General features: G+C 38.9%; 2 protein-coding genes and 1 long non-coding RNA gene across 3 annotated transcripts in view; 2 read left to right on the forward strand and 1 right to left on the reverse strand.

The window, feature by feature from the left end:
• The window catches only part of LOC306823093 (voltage-dependent calcium channel subunit alpha-2/delta-3-like), a gene marked incomplete at both ends in the record, with an annotated part of 29,564 nt that extends 15,609 nt beyond the window's left edge, over positions 1-13,955 (forward strand). The window contains 26 exons of the mRNA XM_079342458.1: positions 800-913; positions 1,912-1,990; positions 3,783-3,916; positions 4,295-4,312; positions 6,225-6,296; positions 6,607-6,687; positions 6,789-6,863; positions 7,788-7,871; positions 8,253-8,324; positions 8,455-8,516; positions 8,600-8,667; positions 8,819-8,864; positions 8,979-9,076; positions 9,206-9,299; positions 10,468-10,563; positions 10,701-10,822; positions 11,441-11,518; positions 11,651-11,712; positions 11,801-11,845; positions 11,937-11,999; positions 12,396-12,466; positions 12,586-12,661; positions 12,919-12,959; positions 13,354-13,409; positions 13,569-13,686; positions 13,802-13,955. Coding sequence (XP_079198584.1) covers positions 800-913; positions 1,912-1,990; positions 3,783-3,916; positions 4,295-4,312; positions 6,225-6,296; positions 6,607-6,687; positions 6,789-6,863; positions 7,788-7,871; positions 8,253-8,324; positions 8,455-8,516; positions 8,600-8,667; positions 8,819-8,864; positions 8,979-9,076; positions 9,206-9,299; positions 10,468-10,563; positions 10,701-10,822; positions 11,441-11,518; positions 11,651-11,712; positions 11,801-11,845; positions 11,937-11,999; positions 12,396-12,466; positions 12,586-12,661; positions 12,919-12,959; positions 13,354-13,409; positions 13,569-13,686; positions 13,802-13,955 — 2,079 coding nt within the window. The remainder of the gene's footprint in view (positions 1-799; positions 914-1,911; positions 1,991-3,782; positions 3,917-4,294; positions 4,313-6,224; positions 6,297-6,606; positions 6,688-6,788; positions 6,864-7,787; positions 7,872-8,252; positions 8,325-8,454; positions 8,517-8,599; positions 8,668-8,818; positions 8,865-8,978; positions 9,077-9,205; positions 9,300-10,467; positions 10,564-10,700; positions 10,823-11,440; positions 11,519-11,650; positions 11,713-11,800; positions 11,846-11,936; positions 12,000-12,395; positions 12,467-12,585; positions 12,662-12,918; positions 12,960-13,353; positions 13,410-13,568; positions 13,687-13,801) is intronic.
• Positions 13,956-14,593: 638 nt separating this feature from the next.
• Positions 14,594-15,444, forward strand: LOC306823241. Its single transcript, XR_013778984.1, has 2 exons — positions 14,594-14,673; positions 15,330-15,444. It is a non-coding gene; the product is annotated as an uncharacterized lncRNA (long non-coding RNA).
• Positions 15,445-15,666: 222 nt separating this feature from the next.
• Positions 15,667-18,730, reverse strand: LOC306823239 (uncharacterized protein). The gene is made up of 6 exons (XM_079342687.1): positions 18,016-18,730; positions 17,833-17,907; positions 17,411-17,479; positions 17,162-17,263; positions 16,043-16,083; positions 15,667-15,952 (listed from the first exon to the last, which is right to left on the reverse strand). The coding sequence occupies exons 1-6, from the start codon at positions 18,062-18,064 to the stop codon at positions 15,878-15,880; spliced, it is 411 nt and encodes a 136-aa protein (XP_079198813.1). The 5' UTR covers positions 18,065-18,730; the 3' UTR covers positions 15,667-15,877.
• Positions 18,731-25,157: the final 6,427 nt, after the last annotated feature.

Genomic DNA, 25,157 nt, shown 5'->3' on the forward strand with positions numbered 1-25,157 from the left:
GGTAACAGATCAAAATAGATAATATTCAAACAATTTCTAATACTACAATGAATCATTGTTGTCCTTATATTGAAATATACCTAACTGTTCTTTAAAGCCTTGTATTAGTGTTGAACACTACACTTGTATTAAAGAACAGACTTACTGACTGCTCTGTACTCTTCTTTTTGTTTGCTGTAATGTCACAACCTCACCATCACAGCAGACAAAGACACTTGAAGACAGCGGTTTATTAGGCAGAAATTAAAATGGGCACAGATTAGTTTGATTGAATCTCACCTAATGTCCCCTATAACACGTTATTTGGTGTTATTTATTCATTGTGACATACATCTGCACAGCCCACATGAGCTTTAAAGACTTCTAACAGTTCATTTCAAACTGAACTGAACTCTTTAATAGGCTGTGTTGATGTCTGTGTGTATGTAAGTGAGAGAGAGAGAGAGAGTCCTGCAGGCCTAATTAATGCTCGGCATGCGTGATGTGAGAGCAGCTCAGCAGGTTTCATCCTGATATGGTGCTGCTCTTTTCTTCACATTCATTCTGTTACAGGTCAATAACGCACCTTATCTCTGCTGTGCATCTACTGAGATAAGAGGACACCAAACACCTCTGAATATTTGCTGAGACATGCGCTGTGTTGTATTGATTGATGACTTCACAGCTTCCATATCTAACATCATCATTATGTAGAGTTGAAACAGATTGTAAGAACTGTTGGTTTGATGTTTCATTAGAAACACTGATGTCGGTTGTTATTTTGATGTGTTTTACCGTACGGGTTTTTCTCTTCCTGCAGTTTAATCAGACTGGACATGGCAGTGTGTGCAGCCAGGCCATAATGCTGGTGACCGATGGGGCCACTGAAATGTATGATGATGTTTTTGAAAAGTACAACTGGCCAGAAAGAAAAGTAAGTACACCCCCGCCAAAACCACTGATCTCACTGTCTAATTCATCACACCTTTCTTTCTGAAATTATTGTCAACTCAAAACTTTGACAGATGTAATGTTTAATCCTTTCTGCCAGCTGGAGCTTGATGAATGGGGAAATTAATTTTTATCTTCATAACCTCTCATAACTCTATAATGCAATGTTAATATGATGTTATGTTGATATACAATAGATGGATTTTTTTTTTTTAACTGACAGGAATAAAGCACAGAAAATGAAATGCTTTCAAGGGCAAAGTGTGAAGTATGTACAAGATGCCCTGTCTCAAAGTCTCTCATCTTTGCTCCCCTCTCTCCACAATGCTTCCTGAACTCTTTAAATTTTGTTGGCCTCTCTTTGTAAGACCAAAATAAAATAGAAATGAAATGAACCGCTGTGCTACTCATAAAGCCATAAACACAACAGCTCAGGGGCTTTTGTTTAGTCCTATTGAACATACAGTATGTGTGATGGCAGTGTTTGGCAGTGCATGGGCCAGTATTTGGAGAGACAACCCCAACACACTCCACCCCCTCCTCATACACCCCGAGGGCTGCTATGTGGCAGCCATTCAGTGTTTTTTCTATATGCTTTATGCTTAGCAAAGCATCTGGAGCCAATGAGCCGAGCACGTTTGGCAAAGTGTCACACAGCGTTCTTTAAAAGGACAAAGAAACATGCCCTCATATACAACCCCAAACAAAGAAATTTAATTTAACCGCAGAGTGCAAAGCGGGGGGGGGGGGGGGGGGGGCTGCTGTTTAAAACGGACAAAAATAAAAAGCCAAAAGGTAGAGAGGGACGAAGAGCTGGAAAAAGCAGCTGCTCTACATTTCCTCATGAGAATGCAGAAACATGCAGCTACTTCTTGCAGATAGATTCAGGACAGGAAGATAAAGTACTGAGGAGACATCACTTTGCATGTTTTGTTTTTTTTCCCATCTTAGAATCTGACGACATTTATGTGTCCTCTGCAGGTGCGGATATTCCCATACCTGATTGGACGAGAGTCTGCGTTTGCTGATAACCTCAAATGGATGGCTTGTGCCAACAAAGGTTTGTGACATTTGATAAAGACTCATGAGGACAGCTCTGTGTCAGAGTGTCGGATATGATCTGACACTGTTTCTGTGGAGTAACTTGGTAGGTGAAAAATGTGTGGATATATGTGTGGTTTGGTGGTTTATGTGTGTGCTTGTGTGCGTTTTCATGCGTGTGTGCGCTGGCTTCAGATTCTTTCTGCCAGGAGGCAATGAAGTGGCACTTGAGGGGGTCAGGGGTCAATCTGCTCTAATCCTTCTTCCTGTCAGAGCGTCTCCCCCTCGGCTGCTCGCTGCTGATGGCTCCCACGTGTCAGCGCTCCGCATCAGTGCCCTCTGGAAGGGAAAGTCACTGCCAGGAAAACAGATCACACGGGGACTGCAGGGGGGACAAGCCCCAAACATCCTCCCCCACATAGACCCCCACTGTTGGATAACCTTCCATGTCCAATATGAAGCATTGTCAGACACAGCAGGAGCTGACAGACAGTCAAATGGTCCCTGTGTCGCTCAGTAATGTCAGGGACATCAGCATGCGGGGAAATAAATGCTGTACTTTTCAGCTAAATGTACTTAAGTGGAGTATTTCTGTCATGCTATTCATGACTGCTGCTGCACTGCATTTCAAAGTATCTGTCATTTAATTTTGATATGTAGTCTCTTTTTACTATGCAGATTAAGGATGAATAACATCTTGGACTCTACAACCTAAAGTTTTTGGCAGGTTAAATCATCATGGTGCAGAAACGTATGCAAGCCATGAATGATTGTAGGAACCGTTTGTAAGATATTGGGTGTGTTGTTTGCAGACATGTAATATTTTATTCATCGTTTTTTGTTGTACAATCACCATAACATAAGAATGCTTGTAATTCACTTTTTTTTAATCTAAAGGGGTAATAAGTCTTTCCATAGAATTCAACTTATTGCAGCTCCATCTTTCTACAGTAGCCCAGAACAGACAAAACAAATACTGGCTCTTGAGGGAACGATCTCATTTTTGTGGAGCCACCCAGCCTCTTCTAATTCCCCATGGTCAGACCCAAAGAATTTATCACAGCCCTCAGTGTCTCATACAAATGCGCTGGAGGTACCCTGCAGCATCTGCACAAGATACACTGAGCTTTTAACTCACTGTAATGTAAATACAGCTGCAGGGATGTAAGACGCTCGTAGAAAATGAACTTGCTGATGTAATAGACTGAAAGGGGAGGGGTTCAGGGGGGGGGGGGGGGTGCACAGGCTAAATTTCAAAGGAACTTCACCATAGAGTCGTGACTCTAAGACCTGTTTGAAACAAAAAAAAAGCGTTGTTTTAAACTTACCTGCCGATTTCCTATCTTGAACCATGTATTTTGTTATTTCTAACCAACCCCAAGTCTATTGGGCGTCAACCACATGTCAGACAGAAATAAAAGAAACACTCCCGGTGGCGCAGCGGCAGTGTGCGCGATCCCATGTATTGAGGCTCAGTCCTCGTGCGGGCGGCCTGGGTTCGTGTCCGGCCTGTGGCCCATTTCCCGCATGTCTCTCCCCACTCTCTCTCCCTGATTTCCGACTCTGTCCATTTTCCTCCCTGTATAATAAAGGCCAAAAATAAATCTTAAAAAAAAACCCCGAAACACTCCCATCTTTATCTTTGTGTCTAATGAAACGCTAAAGGGTTTTACCAATGGCAACCTGGGAACACATTATTTGAAGTTGAATATTTATACATGTCCATCTCCCCATCAGACAGGGAGGAACATACATTAAACGTGTATGCTGTGCCTCTTTGTAGTTTAAAATGTGTGTGTGTTCTATTTCAGGATATTTCAGTCAGATCTCCACGCTAGCAGACGTTCAGGAGAACGTGATGAGGTATCTTCACGTTATGAGCCGCCCAAAGGTCATCGACCATGAGCACGACACGGTGTGGACTGAAGCTTACGTGGACAGTGCTGTAAGTGTGTTTGCAGCAGTATCCGTGTGATTATTCCCAGTGAACATGTACAGACGAGTGAGACTGCGTGCCTGTAGTGAAGCAATGCAGCAACGTGCTTTCTTTAAAACCATTTAAAAAATCAGTCGGCATTTGTTTTGTTGATATTACGTAGTATTGGAGGCTTGCGTCATTTTATCCATCACTGTTGCAAACTTTCATTGTGTGCACATGTGTGTTTTCTGCCTCATCATCATTATTCTTGCTGCTGGAGACATTCCTCATTATGAGCTTCATTAATCCGCATGGATCCTCCTCCCGAGCTTCATCTGTGTCCACAGAGTCTGTACTCAACATGAGGACTTACACTCTGTTTCTCTGTCTCTTCCCACATTTCAGCTCTCCCAGGCTCATAAGGTAAATATCTTCACGTGATCTTTAACTGCTCTCGAGTAGAATCACATTTATTAAAGGCTGAAGTGAATTGATCTGTTGTGTTGGTATCAAAGAACTGTAAACTAATATTGGAAAGAAGGTAATGGATGGGTAATGAGGTGTCCACAAGGACTCAGCATATTTGAGTAATGTTGTTTCAAGAAGAAGTGACGTGAGAGGTTAAACAGCAGGTTTTTGTTTTTACTCGTATTTTTCTTTACGGGTTCCTTGGAAGACTAAAGTGGTGAAAAGCTATTCCCTCTGAGGTGCAGAGCGGTAGAGGAGCATTTATTATACTTCTCCTCAGTATGGAGACAATGAGCATACACACACACACACACACTGGAGGGATGTGAGATTGTCCTCTGGAGTGTGTGCTCTTGTATCTGAGCCTCAGACACACCATTCATCATTCTGTGGATCATTGCATTTTATCTCCTAAAGCCCATAATAAAACTGACATTGGAGAGGTACCCAAGGAAGAGAGGAGGAGAAAGGAGAGGGAGAGATGGAGATGGAGGAGGAGGAGGTGGTGGTTAGGCGTCCATGGCTAAACCTCTGTGTGTGTGTGTGTGTGTGTGTGTATGTGTGTGTGTGTGTGTGTGTGTGTGTGTGTGTGTGTGTGTGTGTGTGTAGACCTAAGCAGTCCACTTTCCTCTTCCATTGTGAGCTGTGATGAATTTAAGGACCCAACATTTTTCATGTTGTCAAGTCAGCTGGTACACGCAGACGCTTACAGCTCGTTTGCACACCCGAATGGACATCACACAGAGACATACACACACACACACACACACACACACACACACACACACACACACACACACACACACATACACACACACATACGTATATACTCAGCTGCGTTGACTGATGAAGTGAGGGAATAACAGACCTACTTTGGGAGCGCTCATGTGCTTAAATGTGTCAGCCGTCATCGTTCAGAGCTGACCTCCTCCCCCTTCTCTGAGCCCAGCCTGAAACGAAAGTTCACATTTAGCAATATATTTAAATCAATTAAACAACAGTGAGGGATAATAACACTCTTTGATGAAATGAGAATTCACAAATTCATAAAAGTATGCACCTATTGGAAAAGATGGGCCAATACTGATGTTTAAATTTAAACCGATTCTGATATCAAACCGATATCAAAGTGTGTTTCATGGCCTCTTTTGTTGAAAGATTCCCAGACATTATCTCATGCCTCACACAAAAAAACCTCTTCCTCGGATTTCTAGTTAGGTGTACTACGTAGGCAGCGTTAATTTATTTGGCACAACAAATAAACATGGGCTACTGACATCAGTTCATGCCGCATTATCTGCTGCTGTGTCGATGTCAGTCAGCAGGGTCGATACCAATGTTTCACTGATGCATCAGTGCACCCCAAATAAAAAGGAAACTTATGCAGCACCTCCCAAAACGAAGGGTTAGTGCTTAAAACAGAGTGTCAGGTGAATGTCGTGTTTTTAGACTTCATTATGTGTTTTCCCTTTTTAGCCACTTTTAGCTTAGCAACTGATCGACTGACTGAAGCTAATATTCCTCATTGAATGTTTTTCTGTCTGAGTAGAATGAATTGAAAGTCCTGTCAGACTCACTTACCTTTCTGACATTTGACCAATGTACAGGGGGAATACATTTATATTGATCACTGTTGGAAGGATTAGAGGTAAAAAGAGGTATCACATGTGTTATATAGTACAGAATGTTTGTGATGGGCTGATTTCAAAAAACGACATGCACATTAATGGTGCTCTTGCATTATTTGCTTTTGACTGAAGTTTACCTCAGAGATCATACACAAATGATTTTTAAAAAATCCCTCCAGTTGGATTATCGAATTAAACCAGCAGAATTTAACCGCTAGAAATTCTCTCTGTTGTTCCAGTTGAAGGACAAATCAGGCCCAAGTCTGATGACAACAGTCGCCATGCCTGTGTTCAGCACGAAGAATGAGACGGTGAGTGTGTCGGTAAATGAGTAGAAGAAGACTTAGATACTTGTTTGTTCAGATCTAAAAGTAAATTTAACTGATTCGCTGATTTAATAAACAACTGATTTTAACAATGATCATTACCACAAAATCCAGACCAAAAGAAAATTCCTCAAAGCTGCTATAGATGGGACTGTCTAAACTAAAGACATATTGGAATACTTAAAGGTTGTGTGGGTTTAGCACATGAGTATTTTTTCCAAAACTGACTGACTGAATACATGTGCAGTCTTTTTTGTCTAAAGTTGTTTATTTGTTTTTGAATCCTCTCATGCAGAAGAACCAGGGTATTCTGTTGGGGGTAGTAGGAACAGACATCCCTCTGCAGGAACTGATGAAGCTCATTCCCAAACATATGGTACAGTCAGCTGTTCTCCTACTTTAACTTTGAATAAATTAAGTTAAAATCTGTTGTTTTTTAACACGTCTCTCGTATGTTTTTCCATGTTGCTCCTCCAGCTAGGAATCCATGGTTATGCATTCGCGATCACAAACAATGGCTACATTTTGACGCACCCTGACCTCAGACCTTTGGTAACTTTGCCTCTTAACACATCTTTTACAGCAGAACAATATTGCAATTCATTCCCAGACTTTACCCTGATTATTCCTCTTTTTGTTCTTTTCCATGTAACTGAATGCATAATAAAATGACGTGAAGTGAAAGCCTCTGTTAACAAAGGCACACAGAGACAAAGTGTGTAAACTGGTTAGGAGGCTGAATGGGCTCGAATAGTCTGTAATCCCCACCTTCTCCTTTGATGTATGCATGCAGGGATAAAGGCCACTCATAGGGCTGGCCGGCCTGAGGTTTCCCAGAGGTAACTTAACACTCGCTGGCAGAGTGCACAGCCGCTGCACTGGGAACACTGGTTTCTCAGGAGCTCTGGCTGTGCTAGTGGATCTGTGTGTGCCAGTGTTAGTGCTATTCCTCTCTGTGCAACCGTGTGTGCGTGTATGTGTATGTGTGTGTGAATGTGTAGGTCTGTGTTGGTATTTCTGTGTTGAGTGTCTCTTTGTGGCTCAAACTGTGCTGTGGTTGTAGTCAGTGATTGTCATTTTCTTGTGGACTAGACGACGTACAGAACCAGAGTTTGACATGTATAGTTTAATGCACTGATGTAGACTTGTTTGAGCGTGGATTTCCTATCAATCATGTAAATTATTTTTAATTTACCTGACAGTGTTAATTTCATGGATGATTTAGTGAATAATTACACAGCAAAACCTGCAAAAAAGCTGATAAATCAGAGCATACAGCAAGTCTTTACTTTCTGGTTAAAACACAGAAGATGGAACAAAGGGAAGATTTTTTTTTTTTGTATTGAAAAATAATGTGTCACATATAAATTAAGTAGTTGGGTCAGGCTAGACTAGTAGATATCATTCACGCTTTTTTTAATGACTAGTGAACAACACAGGATCAATTAATCATGTATGTTGTGTTCTTCTATGCAGTATCAGGAGGGTCAGAAGAGGAGAAAGCCAAACTACAGCAGCGTGGATTTGTCTGAGGTGGAGTGGGAAGATAAAGATGATAGTGTAAGTCTGAAACCCCTGAAACCAATTTAATTGCACAAAAAGAAAAGTCTTAAAAGAATCTAAATTTTATTCGAGCGTGTTAAGCAAACACTTCACGATGTAGGAACATGTGTGAATAAACAACCAAGGAAACGTTCAGGGGCAAGCTGTACTGAAATGTTCTTGTAAATACGATGTGGTGCAATGCGATGCGAGAGGATACCATCAAATCATTTTTCTTTTTTACATTGTTAAAAAATGTCACATTCACTGGAGGCCCTAATTATTTATCTAGTATTTTAAAGTAAAATGATCATTTGATAACCCAGTATCTACAACCCAGGTTGTAGATACTAGATTAATAACTTCTTATTGCACATCTTTGTGTGCTTTCTCTTCCAGCTCCGTAACGCCATGGTGAACAGGAGGACGGGGACTTTCTCCATGGAGGTGAAGAAGACTGTGGATCGAGGGGTGAGGCTGCAGAAAAACCTGTTTAGTGTCTTTCTATCAGTTAAAGTTTTTCTCCAAGTCGTCTTGAGACGACTCGATTAGCTGCGATGTTACGATGGTATAAGTGTGATTCTTTTTCTGCTCTCTATAGAGGCGTGTCCTGAAGATGCACAATGACTATTACTACACAGACATTAAAGGAACTCCATTCAGGTGGAGGAAAAGTTTGATCACAGTCTTAAAAAAAGGGTCTCTCTAGAGCAACACTTGACTGACAGGTTGATTTTCTCCTCCAGTGTGGGGGTTGCTCTCTCTCGAGGTCATGGAAAATACTTCTTCAGAGGAAACGTGTCAGTTGAAGCTGGTAAGTCACTTCAGCCCTGTCATTTACTCCATTAACAGAAGTTTGAACACAGTGAGAAGCATGTAACTCTGACCTGCTTGTTTAGGAGGTCTCATTGTATCAGTCCTTCCGGGCTGGCACTGCTGAAGCGTTACTGACTTGTGTTTTTCAGGGCTCCGTGATCTGGAACAGCCAGATGTCGCCCTGGCAGATGAATGGTAACGCTGGGGTTGTGGGAGCGGGCATTCATGCGATATGTAGGTTATCCCTCTTTGTTCATGGGGGATGTTTGAGGCCTGTGATGTAACAGCGTGACTCTGTTTGGACCACAGGACCTACTGCAACACAGAGGAGCAGCATGAGCACCGACACCTGACCCAGATTCAGGCCATCAAGCTCTTCATGACGGGCAAAAGACCTCACCTTAAGTGTAGGACACATCTGTGACCCATCTCAGTATATCGCACTACATGGACCCATGTTTCGCTTATAACAGTCATAGACTGTACAAAAGCATGGGTCTGATCAGGTCTTTAAACTGGTCTGCATCATCCTGCAGGTGACAGGGAGCTGATCCAGGAGGTGTTGTTTGATGCCGTGGTGACTGCTCCACTGGAGGCCTACTGGACCGGACTGGCCCTCAACAAGTCAGAGTAAGAACTTTTTAATGTCACTGGAAATCAACAGTATGGTTAAATGTCTTTGTTTGAGGGGGTTTTCATACATTCTCATTGGAAATGTGTTGGTTAACAACAATAATCAATGAAATGTTCGTATGATACTTTCTGTATATGTTATCCAAAGCATTTTTAATAATGTGTTAAATCAAATCAATAGAACAACAGTCTTTAAGCATTAATAGTTCAACCTGCTTTTTGAAGGACGCATTTAAAATGGAAAGAGACTAAATCTACAACTCTTTACCATTTTTGCTACGTTTATTTTTTTTACGTTGTCTTTAACCATGCTCATGCATGTTTAAAGGCTGTGTTTGTTATTTTGACTGTTGCTTATCAAAGCAATGTCAATGTAAGAGATGGACATTGTGACATGGACTACATCCTTCCTATCCTAGTTGAGCTGATGCTAAAATGAGTCATTGTCAGTCTAAACTAACGAAGTGTGCATGTTCCACAGTGAGTCTCTTATGGTGTGAAATCTCCTCTTTGTGCTCACACAGACACAGTTTCCTCTCAGTGCAGCAGTGCAGGAAGGGTAACAGGAGGAGGGCGTCTTGTACTTAAAAAGACTATATTTGTCAAACTGCTGAAGCTTCACATTAGCTTCAGCTGAACTTTAGAGTCCACTGAGGCACAAAATGAGGCCTGTGGAGTTCGTCCCTGATCACTTACAATAGAGTCTTTCTAGTCCTACGATTTGAAGTCCTTAGAAATGCATGAAAACTACTGCACACTGTCTAATGAAAATGAATATTTAAAAACTCTGAGTTTGTTACTAATATGCTGGTGAAACGTTTGTGTATGAGAAATGTTTTCATCTTAACCCTGAAATACTTCTTTAATCTCTATGTGTTGAATTAGGCTTAGAAATTCATAAACCTAAAAATTACAACGTGATTATGTAAACAAACCATTAAACCTCCCATTAAAATCAATCTAAAAAAATATTATTTATTGTTTGTTTTTTAAGTTATTTTTGGGGCCATTTTCCTTTTATTGGGCAGGATGGCTAAAGAGAGACAGGAAATGTTAGGAAGAGACAGTGAGATTATGCAACCGTGTTTTCGAACCAGCCAGAAAGGTTTTGGCAAAATGGATTCAAACAGGATTAACAGATGTGTTATTTGGATTTTACAAACAGGAACTCCGACAAAGGAGTGGAGATCACCTTCCTGGGGACGCGCACCGGCCTGTCGAGAACAAACCTATTTGTGCCAGCAGATCAGCTCTCCAATCAGTGAGTAATTCAGCTCAACATTTCTCTAATCATTACTTACAGCACGAGGTGAGGCTGCACTCTCGCTCAATGAATCCAATCCTACTCTGCTCATCCCCTGCTCCACTCTGTGTGTGTGTGTGTGTGTGTTTCCTCAGAGATTTCCTGACAGCTGAGGACAAGGAGGGTGTGTTTAACGCTGATCACTTCCCTCTGTGGTACAAGAGAGCGGCGGAACAGGTCCCCGGCACGTTTGTCTACTCCATCCCCTTCAGCACAGGTACACAGGACAAAATCAAAGAGAAATAAAAGCCCTGTGAGTCTGCACGAATCTGCACTAGACTATTGATGCTGAATTAAATGCACGTCACGTTATATGAGACACTTTAAAAGTACTTTCAATTACCAGGTGCGGCAGTATTTAAAGTACTTTTATGAAGTCGCTCTGGTTGCCATTGTCATTTAGTATTTTAACATCTGAATCATTCTCAGTACAACCGTCTCTCTGTTATGGATTGTGGTTTTTACTGGTTTGCACTGATAGGATTTGCAGCACAGCTCACTTCCTTCATAGGTTTTGTCCTGTAAATGTGGCTCACATTCTGTCTACTGGCATGAATTCAACTTCATTCTGCAAGACATTTACCACCTTTATCTGTTAATGAAGACTTCGTTCGCTCAGGCTTTACAATCTTAACCAGAAATGTTCCATCACAGCACCCATATCAGCATTATTAGAGCCATCAGACTGTAAGAAAAAAAAAACTCTCACAGGACTCCATTACTGTAAAGAGTTTGATTTCGGCTCCCTGAGGTTGATGAGTAAAGAGCGCCATCTAGTGAGCACATCGTGAACCCAGACCAGCTGACGTGTAGTTTAAATGCTTTTTCTCTCTAGCTTTAGAAAACAAGAGTGTCGTTCTGGCCAGCACAGCAATTCAGCTCCTTGATGACAGGAAGTCTCCAATTGTTGCAGGTAACAAACACTGTTCTTTCCCTTAATTTGATTTGAAAGCTTGTTTTTGATTTTGACTGGAGGACTGGAGGCAAATTCCTTATTGTCGTACACAAGCTCAATCAAGCTGAACCTGACTCTCTGTGGTTTCAGCTGTGGGGATCCAGATGAAGCTTGAATTCTTTCAGAGAAAGTTCTGGACTGCCTGCAGACAGGTAAACACTAAAACAATGGTGCAACTTGAGCCTCCAGATAAGCCCTTGGAACTGAACTACACATTTGTTTTTGGGTTTTTTTGCTTAGTGTACAGCTTTGGACGGAAAATGCAGCATCAGCTGTGATAACGAGGTAAGAAGGGAAATGAAGTGCTGACTTTTGATTTCCATCTTTTAATGTACATATAATGTCAACCTGATCTTTATTTTCTCCCCTCTGACAGGACATAAACTGTTATCTTATTGACAACAACGGCTTCATTCTGGTCACAGAGGATCAGTCACAGGTTAGGTCTTATTTTTATTCTTGCAACTTGGATCACTTCACAGAGATTTAATTATGTTTAAAAAGCGTAGGTGGTCACTTACTGTTTGTATCAGCTCACCAAAATAACTATAAATCTGTCAGTGTATGGACGAGGCTGACAGAAAATGACAGCTGACAAAAACGAGCTGTGCAAAGTTTCATAGATAATTATAAAAGAATAAACTGTTAGGATTTTAGTAAGTGTCTGTCTGATCCTGTACATGAGCTGCAGCTTGTATCTTTCTGTGCTGGAAGGCATTATGTTTTATTAAAAACTATAAATCCTCTTTCTCACTTGGATGTCCACATTATTTTGACTACACACTGCTTGTTTTTAATTGTGTGCCTGTGCACCCTGACGTAACTTGTCTCTCAGACAGGGCTCTTCTTTGGAGAGGTGGAGGGTGCCGTGATGAACAAACTGCTCCAGATGGGCTCCTTCAAGAGGTCACAAATATAATAAAATATTTCTGCATAAACACATTAATCCTGACCTCAAAAGTAGGTTGTCATGCTTTTCATATGCTGTGTTTATTAAAACCTCTGCCTCTCTGTTTGTGCTGCAGGATCACGCTGTACGATTATCAGGCCCTGTGCAGAGAGTACGCAGGGAGCAGCGACAGTGCACGCACTTTATCAGACGTGAGTGTGCAGAAAGATCAGATTTAAAGTCACAGACATAAGCAGCAATCATCTCCATTCATCTGCTCTTTACTGTGTGGGCATATATGCATGACCAGAGCAAAAAAGATCAGCACACACCGTCTAAGTTTGAGGTTAACACTGGGTAAGGAAACGTCAGTGACATGTGGAGCAGTTTCATGATTCATCTTGCAGACGTGATCTCCTTCCTACTCACAGATTCTGACATCGTAAACTTGTCTCTCTTTTACTTTCAGCCCTTTTCTGCTGTGAAGTGGCTCCTGACCAAACTTGTCATGTAAGAGCAAAACAAAAATGTGGTAACTCTTTATCCGAAAGCTTTATAATTATAACTACTGACAATTTTGTATATAACATAAGAAAAAGGTCACTGTGGTATGATTCAAAATAGAGGGGGGAAAGGGATGTTTATCACTCTTTGAAAACCTCAGTTAAACTTTAGTTCAATCAGTCAAGTAACTGTCAACAAGTTTCAGGATAGATTAGTTGACTTAGTAGTTTTGTTCTGGTGCTTCGCAATAGCAATTCATGTTTATGAGCTACTTATGACTTCTTATATTGACACATAACTAGTTACTACAGATTTTCCTTGGGTGGATCCATCATATTTTGTTCTGCTTTAAGTTGCTGTAAACATTTGTTTAAATTGACGTTTGTTTTTTGCTTTAAAGATTCCTGCTGGAGTTTAATCTGTACAGCTGGTGGAATGTCGATCTCTCAGTGAAAGGTAACTGTAGCTGACGGTCATTTACTGTCTGAATGGGCGAAAGAGAGGTATGGATGTCTGGCAGAGTATGACAGTGATGATGGAAACTTACTCTGTTGACCCGTGGTGATATTAATGTCTGCAGTCCAGTTTAACTCTACTAGCTTTGTCCGCCTTCAGCTCAGAGACCTCGGGGTAAAACCATGACGGTGCCATGTGATACAGTATACCCTGCGTTTGTCTCTGAACGCACCATCAAAGAAACGACAGGCAACATTGACTGTGACGGCTGTATCAGGTACGACTGTAGAACAGAGACTCATGACCCGACTGACCTCTTTCCTAACAATACTTATTGAACATGAAGGCAATCTAATACTTTGATATTATAATTCTATTATTTGTCTCTGCAGATCTTTTGTCATACAGCAGATCCCGAGCAGTAACCTCTTCATGGTTGTTGTGGATAATAAGTGTGACTGTAGCAGTGCTCCTCTGGTAACCATGGACCCCATCGAGATCATGTATATCCTTTCTAAAAGAAACACAGGTGTTTGGTGTGATTGAAAAGTTTCTTAAAAGCCTTTAATCCTCGCATGATTAGTGAGACAATTATTCTGAGGTCTTTACTTTTAGGTTTATTCCATTTTCTTTCTGATATCTTTTCCTATTGTTAAATGCCTAAATAGTTTCATTGTAAATCAGGTTACATTAATTGTGATGTGTGTGAAGCTATGAACTGTCCTCGTGATTTATTCCTTGACTCCTTTGAACACAACGAATCTCTGAAGTGTGACAGACTGAAGTTTCAGAAGGACAGAAAAAAACCTGAATCATGTCATCCTTTCCACCCTGAGGTAAATGTGTGTGTGTGTGTGTGTGTGTTTGTGTGTGTGTGTGTGTGTGTGTGTGTGTGTGTTTGTATTCACTGCAGTGAAGGTTTACTTGTATGTGTTTTAAGTAAACACAAGATATCCAGTCATCCATAATGGTCGTCATTTTCCATAATTATTGTACAGATACTGTAAATCTCTATTACATTGGCCAGAACTAAGAACACACAAGCTTTCAGATCGATCACAGTTTTCTGCAGTCAGTGTTGTGTGTATTGATTTTTAATAACTGATCTCTTTCCCCTTTTAATCAAACGACAGCCTTCCTGTTGTCATGAAATCTCACACCCTGTGTTTGTGCAGGAAAATGCCATGGAGTGTGGTTCGGCAACACGCCTCTCCAGTTGTCTCACAGCGACTCTGCTACCCTTGATGGCAGCGACCATCAGCAGGTGACCATAACCAGCAGGACTGGACTTCAGTATGGACTAACTCAACGAGAAGATGCTGACAAAAACATAGAGAACATTGCCAAACAGATGTGAACGTACTCATACCTCTGCAAAGGCAGCGCTCTACTAAATACAAGCCTTTATCAGTAGCACTGAGACTCTCATCCATTAATGCCAAACACTTAAATAATGTGGTGCAGATCAAGTAAAAGAGAATAACAGGATAGCCTGGTGTCTGCTGAGAGCATGGCTGACAGTCCACCATCTTTTCTATGATGTGTGCTGAAATTAAATAGGAGAAAGAATGACTGTCAACAGCTTGCAGTAAGAGTGCAGGCATTTCTTGTCAATGCATTAAACATCCTTCGTTTATTTCCCTGGAAAATGGGATGGTTAATGTGAAAGTCTGCAGGATGTAAAATGCACTTTGATCATATATGAAAGAATCCAGAGACATCTATGTTTTGGCAATAAATTGCTAAAGTAAAAATGAACATTGCTTTCATAGTTTTCTGTATTTGTATAGTTTGAAGTTTATTTTGAAAGTCCAGTCTTTTAATGTCAATAACAATATAGATCATTTCAAATACCTGTGAGATAACAGAAAAGTTGAACTTGCTTTACTCTGCCATTTCCTCTTTCTCATTTGAAAGCAGGACATTTCAGACAAACTAAAGATGCATGAAGAAGAAGATCAAAGAATGTTACCCTGTTCACCATGTGTTTGAGAACGCTTATAAATCAATAAAAAGAAATATTTTCCTTCATTTACTCCTTGTGTTATATTGTATGTGTGTGGACAAATAGAGACAGAGAGGTGTTGACGCGAGCTAGTCACATAGAATATGGTGTTGTTGGTAACCTACGACAGTCTATATACAGTGGCAGTAAATTGTCGATGAATGCAGTTGTATTTAAAAAAACAAGTCTCAGACAAATGTACCCTGTTTCAAAAATATTAAGGACATTGAATAGAAAACATCTTGAGAGCAGTTTATCGAGATGCATTTTTTTAAACAATGCTCACAACAATTTGAAAAAAATCAGCTTAGTTTTATAGTTTGACTAAACGAAGAAAAAACTAATGTTAAGAGTTCAACAACATACTGTACATCAGAATGGTGAACTTTGAACACAAGGCGAAAAAGTCTAAGCCGTTAAAGCTGTCAGCTGACCCTGTCTTTGTACAGGAGAAGTGTGTACTTCAGTGACTCTGCACAGTGCTGTACAACATGTCCTTCTGGGCCGTCACAGCTGCCTCATCACAGATTGCTGAGTACTGGAGGATGGAGGGGAAATAAATCCAATTGTATTATCCATAAATATACATGGACAATGTTTTGAACAGCATCTCTCCTGTCAGACTTACATAATGACTTTCAGACTCCCGTCGTTTCTGCTCCTCAGAACCTGTTTAAACCAAAAAAACACGGTTTGGTAAAGTTTAATAAATTCAATTATTTAAGTCTGATAATAAAAAGGTTATTCATTTAATGCATGCATGCAGTCTAACCCACTGCATAATAAAATGTGATGATCAGATACCCTCGAGCCTATTATGACATCCTTTCTAAAACCACATGTATTTCTCGTGTGAAACAAGAGTGTTATGATCGAAGAAATTAAATTATATTTGTCTCAGTGCAGAAGTGGTTGACCACACACATGCTTACTTTCAGTTTGAGCTTCAGCGCTTGCTTGTTCAAGACAAGCTGGTAATGACACCAAACATCTCTGTATGTGATATGTATGTGATTTAATATTTAGTAAATATAGGGACCAGAATGCATCAAGTGAAAGGATCATTTAAAGCCTGTGGTAGTTTGCAATGCCTTTAAAATGTAGATACACAAGAAACAGTGACAAACAACAGTAAAAAGTTGCAAGATTAAAATAATTACTGTATAACATAAAGCATTATACTATAAAAAAAAAAGTCAAACATGAGTTCCTCGATCATGCATTACTACAAGACTGAGTCAAAAATGATCCCAGTCAGGATCCAGTTTGAGCTCTACAGGGAAGGCAGACCACATCACATTTGTAGCAGGAAAAGAAAAAGCTGGTGTACTGAGCTTTACACTCTCAATAAGAGGCTCTGTGTGTTACAGAAACAGAACTGTAAGTGGGAGCACAAAGTCACAGAGCAAAAGAGGAGTTTGGTGATTTAAACATTTTTGGATGAGTTTAGGTTGGAAAATTTGATAAAAATTCAAAATTTAAGATATTTTATTTTTTGGAACATGCCAATGATGTGACCTTATCGACTTCCCCTCTAAGACTTGAAGTGCTCTGTAGTAATATCAACATCAGACACCTTGATTGTGTAGGTGCTGCTTGTGACCAGGATGTTTTACAATAAATGAAATGGAAATAAATAGTGAGATTAAATTTGAAGACACAGTGACTGTGTACATGCAGCTTCCGCAGCTTACAAAGATCATTATTAACATATGAGTTTCATTAGAGAAGTAAACAACATTGTCACCTGCTCTTCTTCTGTTGCAGAGAGCTGCAGAGACCAGAAACATGACGCTCACAGTTACTCCACAACCTGCTGCAATGGCTACAAACTTCCATATCCACATTCCTGCATCGAAACAACACAACCTATAAATAAGTGCCAGTTTCACTTCTCACATTCTTAACAAAATACATGTTCTGTGCATTACTGCATTCTAATTCAGCTGAGAAGAATATTTGATAAGTAAATTAAAGCACTGAGTCACGTTCTCACCTGAAGCTGTTTTCAGAGGGATTTCAGAGGAAGTGTTTTCTTCAGTGTCAGGATTACTGACGCTTGATCCTAATAAATACACATCCATTAAGTTTATGCAATTTTCATCTAATGCATGCAAGCTTTATGATAAAGTGACAGGAATCTGAGTCTATAGAACTTGTTTTATCAACAGGTCCTGCATATAATTATGGAATATCTGTTTCTTGAAAGCACACAAAATGAATATTTGCAAAGTTTGTACTACAGTTGGAAAGCTAACTTTACATCTATAAGAGCTGCTGCATATTCATCACATCCTTTTGGAGTACCAGTAAGCAGCCATGAGTGCAGTAAATGTGACCTCCAGGTTTTCTCATTTTAAGCTGCCTTCATATCAACACAACAATCAGCATGAACTGTTGTATGACCAATAAACTTACCTGATGAAGGTTTCACAGACGTCGGGAAGGTGGAGACAAAACTACCAATGTTACTCTTTGTGCTAACATTCAGACCTGGTGAATAAAGAACTGTACCTTTAGAACAACTTGTCATGTTAGGTTAAAACAAATAACATTTCTGATTATTGAAGGCACGGAAAATTGTATCTCTGCATTTATTACCTGATGTTTGTTTCATTGTAGTAATGGTAGTGGAAGCAGGCCTGTCCATATTCTGACCTGATGGATAAAAAGGTTTTAAAATCTCTAAAGAATTACATTTATGATAGTGAGTGATTTATGAGAATGTTCTGCACATCTACTTATGTCATTAATAGATTTTGGGGGGAGGGCAGACAAATGTTGGGAGAAGAGAGTTCAAACATTAATAAAGAATAAAACTTGTATTTTTTTATTCAATATTATGATATACTTTATGAAACAGGACCTATGGATAGTCATGCTACACACTGCTAAGCAGGGAGCGCATCAGAGCGGTTGGGGGTTCGGTGCCTTGCTAAAGGGCACCCCGGCCCGGACGTGCTCACACAGTGATCTGGCACCTCTCCAGCTACCAGACCAATGTCTCTCTGTCTAAGAAACTGCAGCCCCATTTCCTACCTGTGTTCAGAGTGAATGCATTCATAGTTGGGCTCTTGCTTGACTCTATTTTTGGAATATCTACAACAGAAGAAAACCAGCCAAATTCATGTGAGGGACATTAATGCAATCATTTCGGCAGCACAATTCATGATTTCTAGTTATATGTAGAAATATGTGACCTCTAAATAATCTATTTTTGTATAATCTGATGTGATTATGTTATAGTTTCCACATACAGTATATGTTTCGGTTTATAATCCTTAAAAGAACAACCTTTTTCTTGTTCTGATTATGTATTAATTCAGCATCAACAAACAGCCACTCACTATGGTGATGGAGGATGTTGAAGCCATTTATCTATTTGCTCCCATTTGTTATCATTTCAATGCACTTGTCATGGTTGTTATTATGAGTGGGCATGGCTACCTGGCATCGGGGGTAAGCGATGTCATGAGAAGGTGTGGCCGGGGCCTTTAATTGGGAACAGGTGTAAGATTCGGGGGAAAAGAGTGGAAGGGCAAACAAATTTTCAACCACACCACACCACACCATACCACACAAAGAAACGCTGTACTTAAAAGAATAAACGAATGAGAAGGATGAAATCAGGGTGTGCGTTGTCTAACTGACCACTCTTAACAGAGGATGTTGCACTGTGTGGAGATGGAGAATAATCATCACCAAGCTTTGAAACGTAGAAACATGTGAGTTTAACCTCAGCTGGTGAACCTTGATATGCCATCTTCAGCAGCTCAGTTCCTGTCAGAGTCTGCTGACAAGAGAGCGTTACGTCTCCACTCGAAGTGTAGAAAAAACACTTAGACATGGAAAAAGATGGTGGAACCTGACAGTTCACTGTGACCAAGTCTGTCTCATTGACCACAGGTGGCTTCATTGTCAATTTAGGTGGAACAGAAGCTGAAATTAAGCAAACGTTCGATTAAACAACACATTTGTTACGCTCAATGTATTTTGTTAATTGAACGGGATGACATGACAAAAAAGCATTTCCTATTTTAATTAATTTCACATTTTTCATTTTGCTGCTGCAGAAAGTTATGAAAATAATCAATAATAAGCAATATCAGTTATCGCTCACTTCGAATGATGATGGAGGACGTGGCACTCTCAGGAGATTGTACTCCATCCAGGTAAAAACATGTGACTTTAACAGCAGCAGGTGAACTCTGATGTGACATCCTCAGCAGCTCAGATCCTGTCAGATTGTGCTGACATGGGAATCTTTTGGCAGGTGGTCTTTTCATAGGTAGAAATAACAATCCGACACAGAAACAGATGATGGAGGCTGACAGTTCATTGTGACTGAGTCTGTTTCTGTGATCACTGCTCGTTCCACTGACAGAGTAGGTGGAAGAATAGCGGAAAAGTTCAGTTGAATAAATTGTTATTTCATATTTTATTAAATAGAAAAGGCACTTAACTGCCATATGTGTATAGAATAAATTACACGAGAGCTATTCAACTCAAGAACTGACCTTGTGCTTTTAACTGAGGAAATGAACCTTTTAAAGAAAAGTGCAAACAAAGAAACAGATTAACTGGTGATGAGCACAATAGGCTAATGCATTTCTCTAAACGTGGTGAAACCAATACATGTGAATCTATAGCATTATAATTCATCAGTGTTTAATCACGTTATTGTTTACATACACATTCAATGAAAGAACAGAAACGAGGTTAACAAACTTACACATGAAGATGACTAGCAGCAGGTGTCCAGCCATGATGAAGAGTATTTAAACATCTGTTAAAGACTACACTTGTGTGTCTGACTACATGGACTTCAAATTACAAAAGTGACGTTTGCAGAAGTTGATTTCCACAAAACCACAGCAAGCAGAGTCGATTCTCACAAACAGACAGGCCACAAACACATAGATTTTTTTTTAATGGTCGGTGGTCTGGTGATGTCTATTCAAAATAAAACCACTGCAGTGTTGGCTGACTTTTTCAGAGAAAGAAAAGATGGTTTACGTGTCAGTGTTTTCTCTTTGCCTGACTTTTTACTTTCTGAAAAACAAACAGACGAAGATAAATTAACATCAAACTCATTCATTTTTCTTTTTGAAGAAAGCCGAGTGAAGCTTCAATTAAACTGCTCATAAATAACCTACATTTACTCTAAAACAGGAAATATGTTACATAGACATGTACTCAAAGACGTTTTGAATTTGCGTGCATAAAGATGAATATAAATACAAAAAAACATTTTTAAAAACGTTTAAAAATAGGCACCATGCAAAATAAAGAGATGCAAGAAACATTATAAATGTTTTGTACAAATATTGTACACCCTGCTGGATTTCTAATATTTATTGAACAGGATATATTTAGTAGCTTACAGTGTGCAGCAGTATAGAGAGCATCCTATTCATTTTGAACACGAATATCAAAAAAATGATTATCATAAAGTCCCTTGACATCTGTAGTAGCCTACCATTTTACACAGTTGATTGTAGTCTATGTCAAAATAATATAAACATGCATCATATATTATTGTCTCAATGTTAAAAAACAAACAAACTTGAGCTTGGACGAAAAGGCTAAACAACCCTCCACAGACAACAAACTCAAAAATGACCACAGACTCCTCATGTTGCGTCACTGACAGCGTCAGTTGATTAATCCTAAATGAGTTGCACCTGGCGTGATGCAATTCACCTGCCTGATTTGACCGGAAGCGACCTCATGAAGACTAAGAAGTGTAACGTGGAGCTGTAGCGCCCTATTTTTTAGACTTTACATAACCTGCTTTGAGAAAGGGCTCGTTTTGATACATTCTCAGTGATGACTCCTAAAAAGACAGTGACAGACTCTGCAGATGCTCCTGCGTCTTCAAGCGATCATCCAGTGGAGAAAGTCGAGAAAAAATCAGGTTTGACTCAATACATGATGTCACAAAACGTGGTCATTAAAAACAAAACCATGTTCTTCTCTACCCGTTTGAAATAGTCAGTCAGTCAGTCAGTCAGTCAGTCAGTCAGTCAGTCAGTCAGTCAGTCAGTCAGTCAGTCAGTCAGTCAGACAGACAGACAGACAGACAGACAGACAGACAGACAGACAGACAGACAGACAGACAGACAGACAGACAGACAGACAGACAGACAGACAGAGAAAAAAATAGAAAGAAAAGAAAGAGAGTAAAAGTCAGTCAGTCAAAAAAAGAGAAAAAGTCAGTCAGTCAGTCACAAAGAGAAAAAAAGAAAGAGTCAGTAAGTAAGTGAAAGTCAGTCAAAAAAAAAAAAAAAAGTCAGTCAAAAAGAGAAAAAAAGAAAGAGTCAGTAAGTAAGTGAAAGTCAGTCAGTCAAAAAAGAGAGAAAAAAGTCAGTCAGTCACAAAGACAAAAAAAGAAAGAGTCAGTAAGTAAGTGAAAGTCAGTCAAAAAAAAAAAAAAAAGTCAGTCAAAAAAAGAGAGATAAATTGTCAGTCAAAAAAAAGAGATAAATAGTCAGTCAAAAAAAAGAGAGAAAAAGTCAGTCAAAAAAAAAAAGAGAAAAAGTCAGTCAAAAAAAAGAGAGAAAAAGACAGAAAAAAACGAAAGAGTCAGTAAGTAAGTGAAAGTCAGTCAGTCAAAAAAGAGACAAAAAAGTCAGTCAGTCAAAAAGAGAAAAAAAGAAAGAGTCAGTAAGTAAGTGAAAGTCAGTCAAAAAAAAGAGAAAAAAGTCAGTCAAAAAAAAGAGAGAAAAAGTCAGTCAGTCAGTCAGTCAGTCAGTCAGGACAGACAAGACAGACAGACAGACAGACAGACAGACAGACAGACAGACAGACAGACAGACAGACAGACAGACAGACAAAGAAAAAAATAGAAAGAAAAGAAAGAGAGTAAAAGTCAGTCAGTAAAAAAAAGAAAAAAAGTCAGTCAGTCAGTCAAAAAGAGAAAAAAAGAAAGAGTCAGTAAGTAAGTGAAAGTCAGTCAGTCAAAAAAGAGAGAAAAAAGTCAGTCAGTCACAAAGAGAAAAAAAGAAAGAGTCAGTAAGTAAGTGAAAGTCAGTCAAAAAAAAAAAAAAAAGTCAGTCAAAAAAAAAGAGATAAATTGTCAGTCAAAAAAAAGAGAGAAAAAGTCAGTCAAAAAAAGAGGGAAAAAGTCAGTCAAAAACAAGAGGGAAAAAGTCAGTCAAAAAAAAAGAGACAAAAAAGTCAGTCAGTCAAAAAGAGAAAAAAAGAAAGAGTCAGTAAGTAAGTGAAAGTCAGTCAAAAAAAAGAGAAAAAAGTCAGTCAAAAAAAGAGAAAAAGTCAGTCAAAAAAAAGAGAGAAAAAGTCAGTCAAAAAAAAAGAGAAAAAAGTCAGTCAAAAAAAAAGAGAAAAAAGTCAGTAAAAAAAAAGAGAAAAAGTCAGTCAAAAAAAAGAGAGAAAAAGTCAGTCAAAAAAAATAGAGAAAAAGTCAGTCAAAAAAAAGAGGGAAAAAGTCAGTCAAAAAAAAGAGGGAAAAAGTCAGTCAAAAAAAAGAGGGAAAAAGTCAGTCAAAAAAAAAGAGAGAAAAAGTCAGTCAGTCAGTCAGTCAGTCAGTCAGTCAGACAGTCAGACAGACAGACAGACAGACAGACAGACAGACAGACAAAGAAAAAAATAGAAAGAAAAGAAAGAGTAAAAGTCAGTCAGTAAAAAAAAGAGAAAAAGTCAGTCAGTCAGTCAAAAAGAGAAAAAAAGACAGAAAAAAACGAAAGAGTCAGTAAGTAAGTGAAAGTCAGTCAGTCAAAAAAGAGAGAAAAAAGTCAGTCAGTCACAAAGAGAAAAAAAGAAAGAGTCAGTAAGTAAGTGAAAGTCAGTCAAAAAAAAGAGAGAAAAAGTCAGTCAAAAAAAAAAAGAGAAAAAGTCAGTCAAAAAAAAGAGAGAAAAAGTCAGTCAAAAAAAAGAGAGAAAAAGTCAGTCAAAAAAAAGAGGGAAAAAGTCAGTCAAAAAAAAGAGGGAAAAAGTCAGTCAAAAAGAGAGGGAAAAAGTCAGTCAAAAAAAAGAGAGAAAAAGTCAGTCAGTCAGTCAGTCAGTCAGTCAGTCAGTCAGTCAGTCAGTCAGTCAGTCAGTCAGTCAGTCAGTCAGTCAGTCAGTCAGTCAGTCAGTCAGTCAGTCAGTCAGACAGACAGACAGACAGACAGACAGACAGACAGACAGACAGACAGACAGACAGACAGACAGACAGACAGACAGACAGACAGACAGACAGACAGACAGACAGAGAAAAAAATAGAAAGAAAAGAAAGAGAGTAAAAGTCAGTCAGTCAAAAAAAGAGAAAAAGTCAGTCAGTCAGTCAAAAAGAGAAAAAAAGAAAGAGTCAGTAAGTAAGTGAAAGTCAGTCAGTCAAAAAAGAGAGAAAAAAGTCAGTCAGTCACAAAGAGAAAAAAAGAAAGTCAGTAAGTAAGTGAAAGTCAGTCAAAAAAAAAAAAAGTCAGTCAAAAAAAAAGAGAGAAAAAGTCAGTCAAAAAAAAAGAGATAAATTGTCAGTCAAAAAAAAAGAGAGAAAAAGTCAGTCAAAAAAAGAGGGAAAAAGTCAGTCAAAAACAAGAGGGAAAAAGTCAGTCAAAAAAAGAGACAAAAAAGTCAGTCAGTCAAAAAGAGAAAAAAAGAAAGAGTCAGTAAGTAAGTGAAAGTCAGTCAAAAAAAAGAGAAAAAAGTCAGTCAAAAAAAAAGAGAAAAAAGTCAGTCAAAAAAAAGAGAGAAAAAGTCAGTCAAAAAAAAAGAAAAAAGTCAGTCAAAAAAAGAGAAAAAAGTCAGTCAAAAAAAAGAGAAAAAAGTCAGTCAAAAAAAAGTTAGAAAAAGTCAGTCAAAAAAAAAGAGAGAAAAAGTCAGTCAAAAAAAGAGGGAAAAAGTCAGTCAAAAAAAAGAGGGAAAAAGTCAGTCAAAAAAAAGAGGGAAAAAGTCAGTCAAAAAAACAGAGAGAAAAAGTCAGTCAAAAAAAAAGAGAGAAAAAGTCAGTCAGTCAGTCAGTCAGTCAGTCAGTCAGTCAGTCAGTCAGTCAGTCAGTCAGTCAGTCAGTCAGTCAGTCAGTCAGTCAGTCAGTCAGTCAGTCAGTCAGTCAGTCAGTCAGTCAGTCAGTCAGACAGACAGACAGACAGACAGACAGACAGACAGACAGACAGACAGACAGACAGACAGACAGACAGACAAAGAAAAAAATAGAAAGAAAAGAAAGAGAGTAAAAGTCAGTCAGTAAAAAAAAGAGAAAAAGTCAGTCAGTCAGTCAAAAAGAGAAAAAAAGAAAGAGTCAGTAAGTAAGTGAAAGTCAGTCAGTCAAAAAAGAGAGAAAAAAGTCAGTCAGTCACAAAGAGAAAAAAAGAAAGAGTCAGTAAGTAAGTGAAAGTCAGTAAAAAAAAAAAAAAAAAGTCAGTCAAAAAAAAAGAGATAAATTGTCAGTCAAAAAAAAAGAGAGAAAAAGTCAGTCAAAAAAAGAGGGAAAAAGTCAGTCAAAAACAAGAGGGAAAAAGTCAGTCAAAAAAAAAGAGACAAAAAAGTCAGTCAGTCAAAAAGAGAAAAAAGAAAGAGTCAGTAAGTAAGTGAAAGTCAGTCAAAAAAAAGAGAAAAAAGTCAGTCAAAAAAAAGAGAAAAAGTCAGTCAAAAAAAAGAGAGAAAAAGTCAGTCAAAAAAAAAGAGAAAAAAGTCAGTCAAAAAAAAAGAGAAAAAAGTCAGTAAAAAAAAAGAGAAAAAGTCAGTCAAAAAAAAGAGAGAAAAAGTCAGTCAAAAAAAAAGAGAGAAAAAGTCAGTCAAAAAA

The sequence above is a fragment of the Symphodus melops genome (assembly GCF_947650265.1).
Source record: "Symphodus melops genome assembly, chromosome: 4".
Lineage (NCBI taxonomy): Eukaryota > Metazoa > Chordata > Actinopteri > Labriformes > Labridae > Symphodus > Symphodus melops.

What these genes read in the sequence shown, in the direction of transcription:
- LOC306823239 (XM_079342687.1), bottom strand. Translation starts at nt 18,064, where the DNA reads ATGGACAGGCCTGCTTCCACTACCATTACTACAATGAAACAAACATCA. An exon ending in TACAATGAAACAAACATCAG is followed by an intron (nt 17,908 to 18,015) that starts GTAATAAATGCA and finishes TTTATTCACCAG; the next exon opens with GTCTGAATGTTAGCACAAAG. An exon ending in GGGAGTCTGAAAGTCATTAT is followed by an intron (nt 15,953 to 16,042) that starts GTAAGTCTGACA and finishes TCCATCCTCCAG; the next exon opens with TACTCAGCAATCTGTGATGA.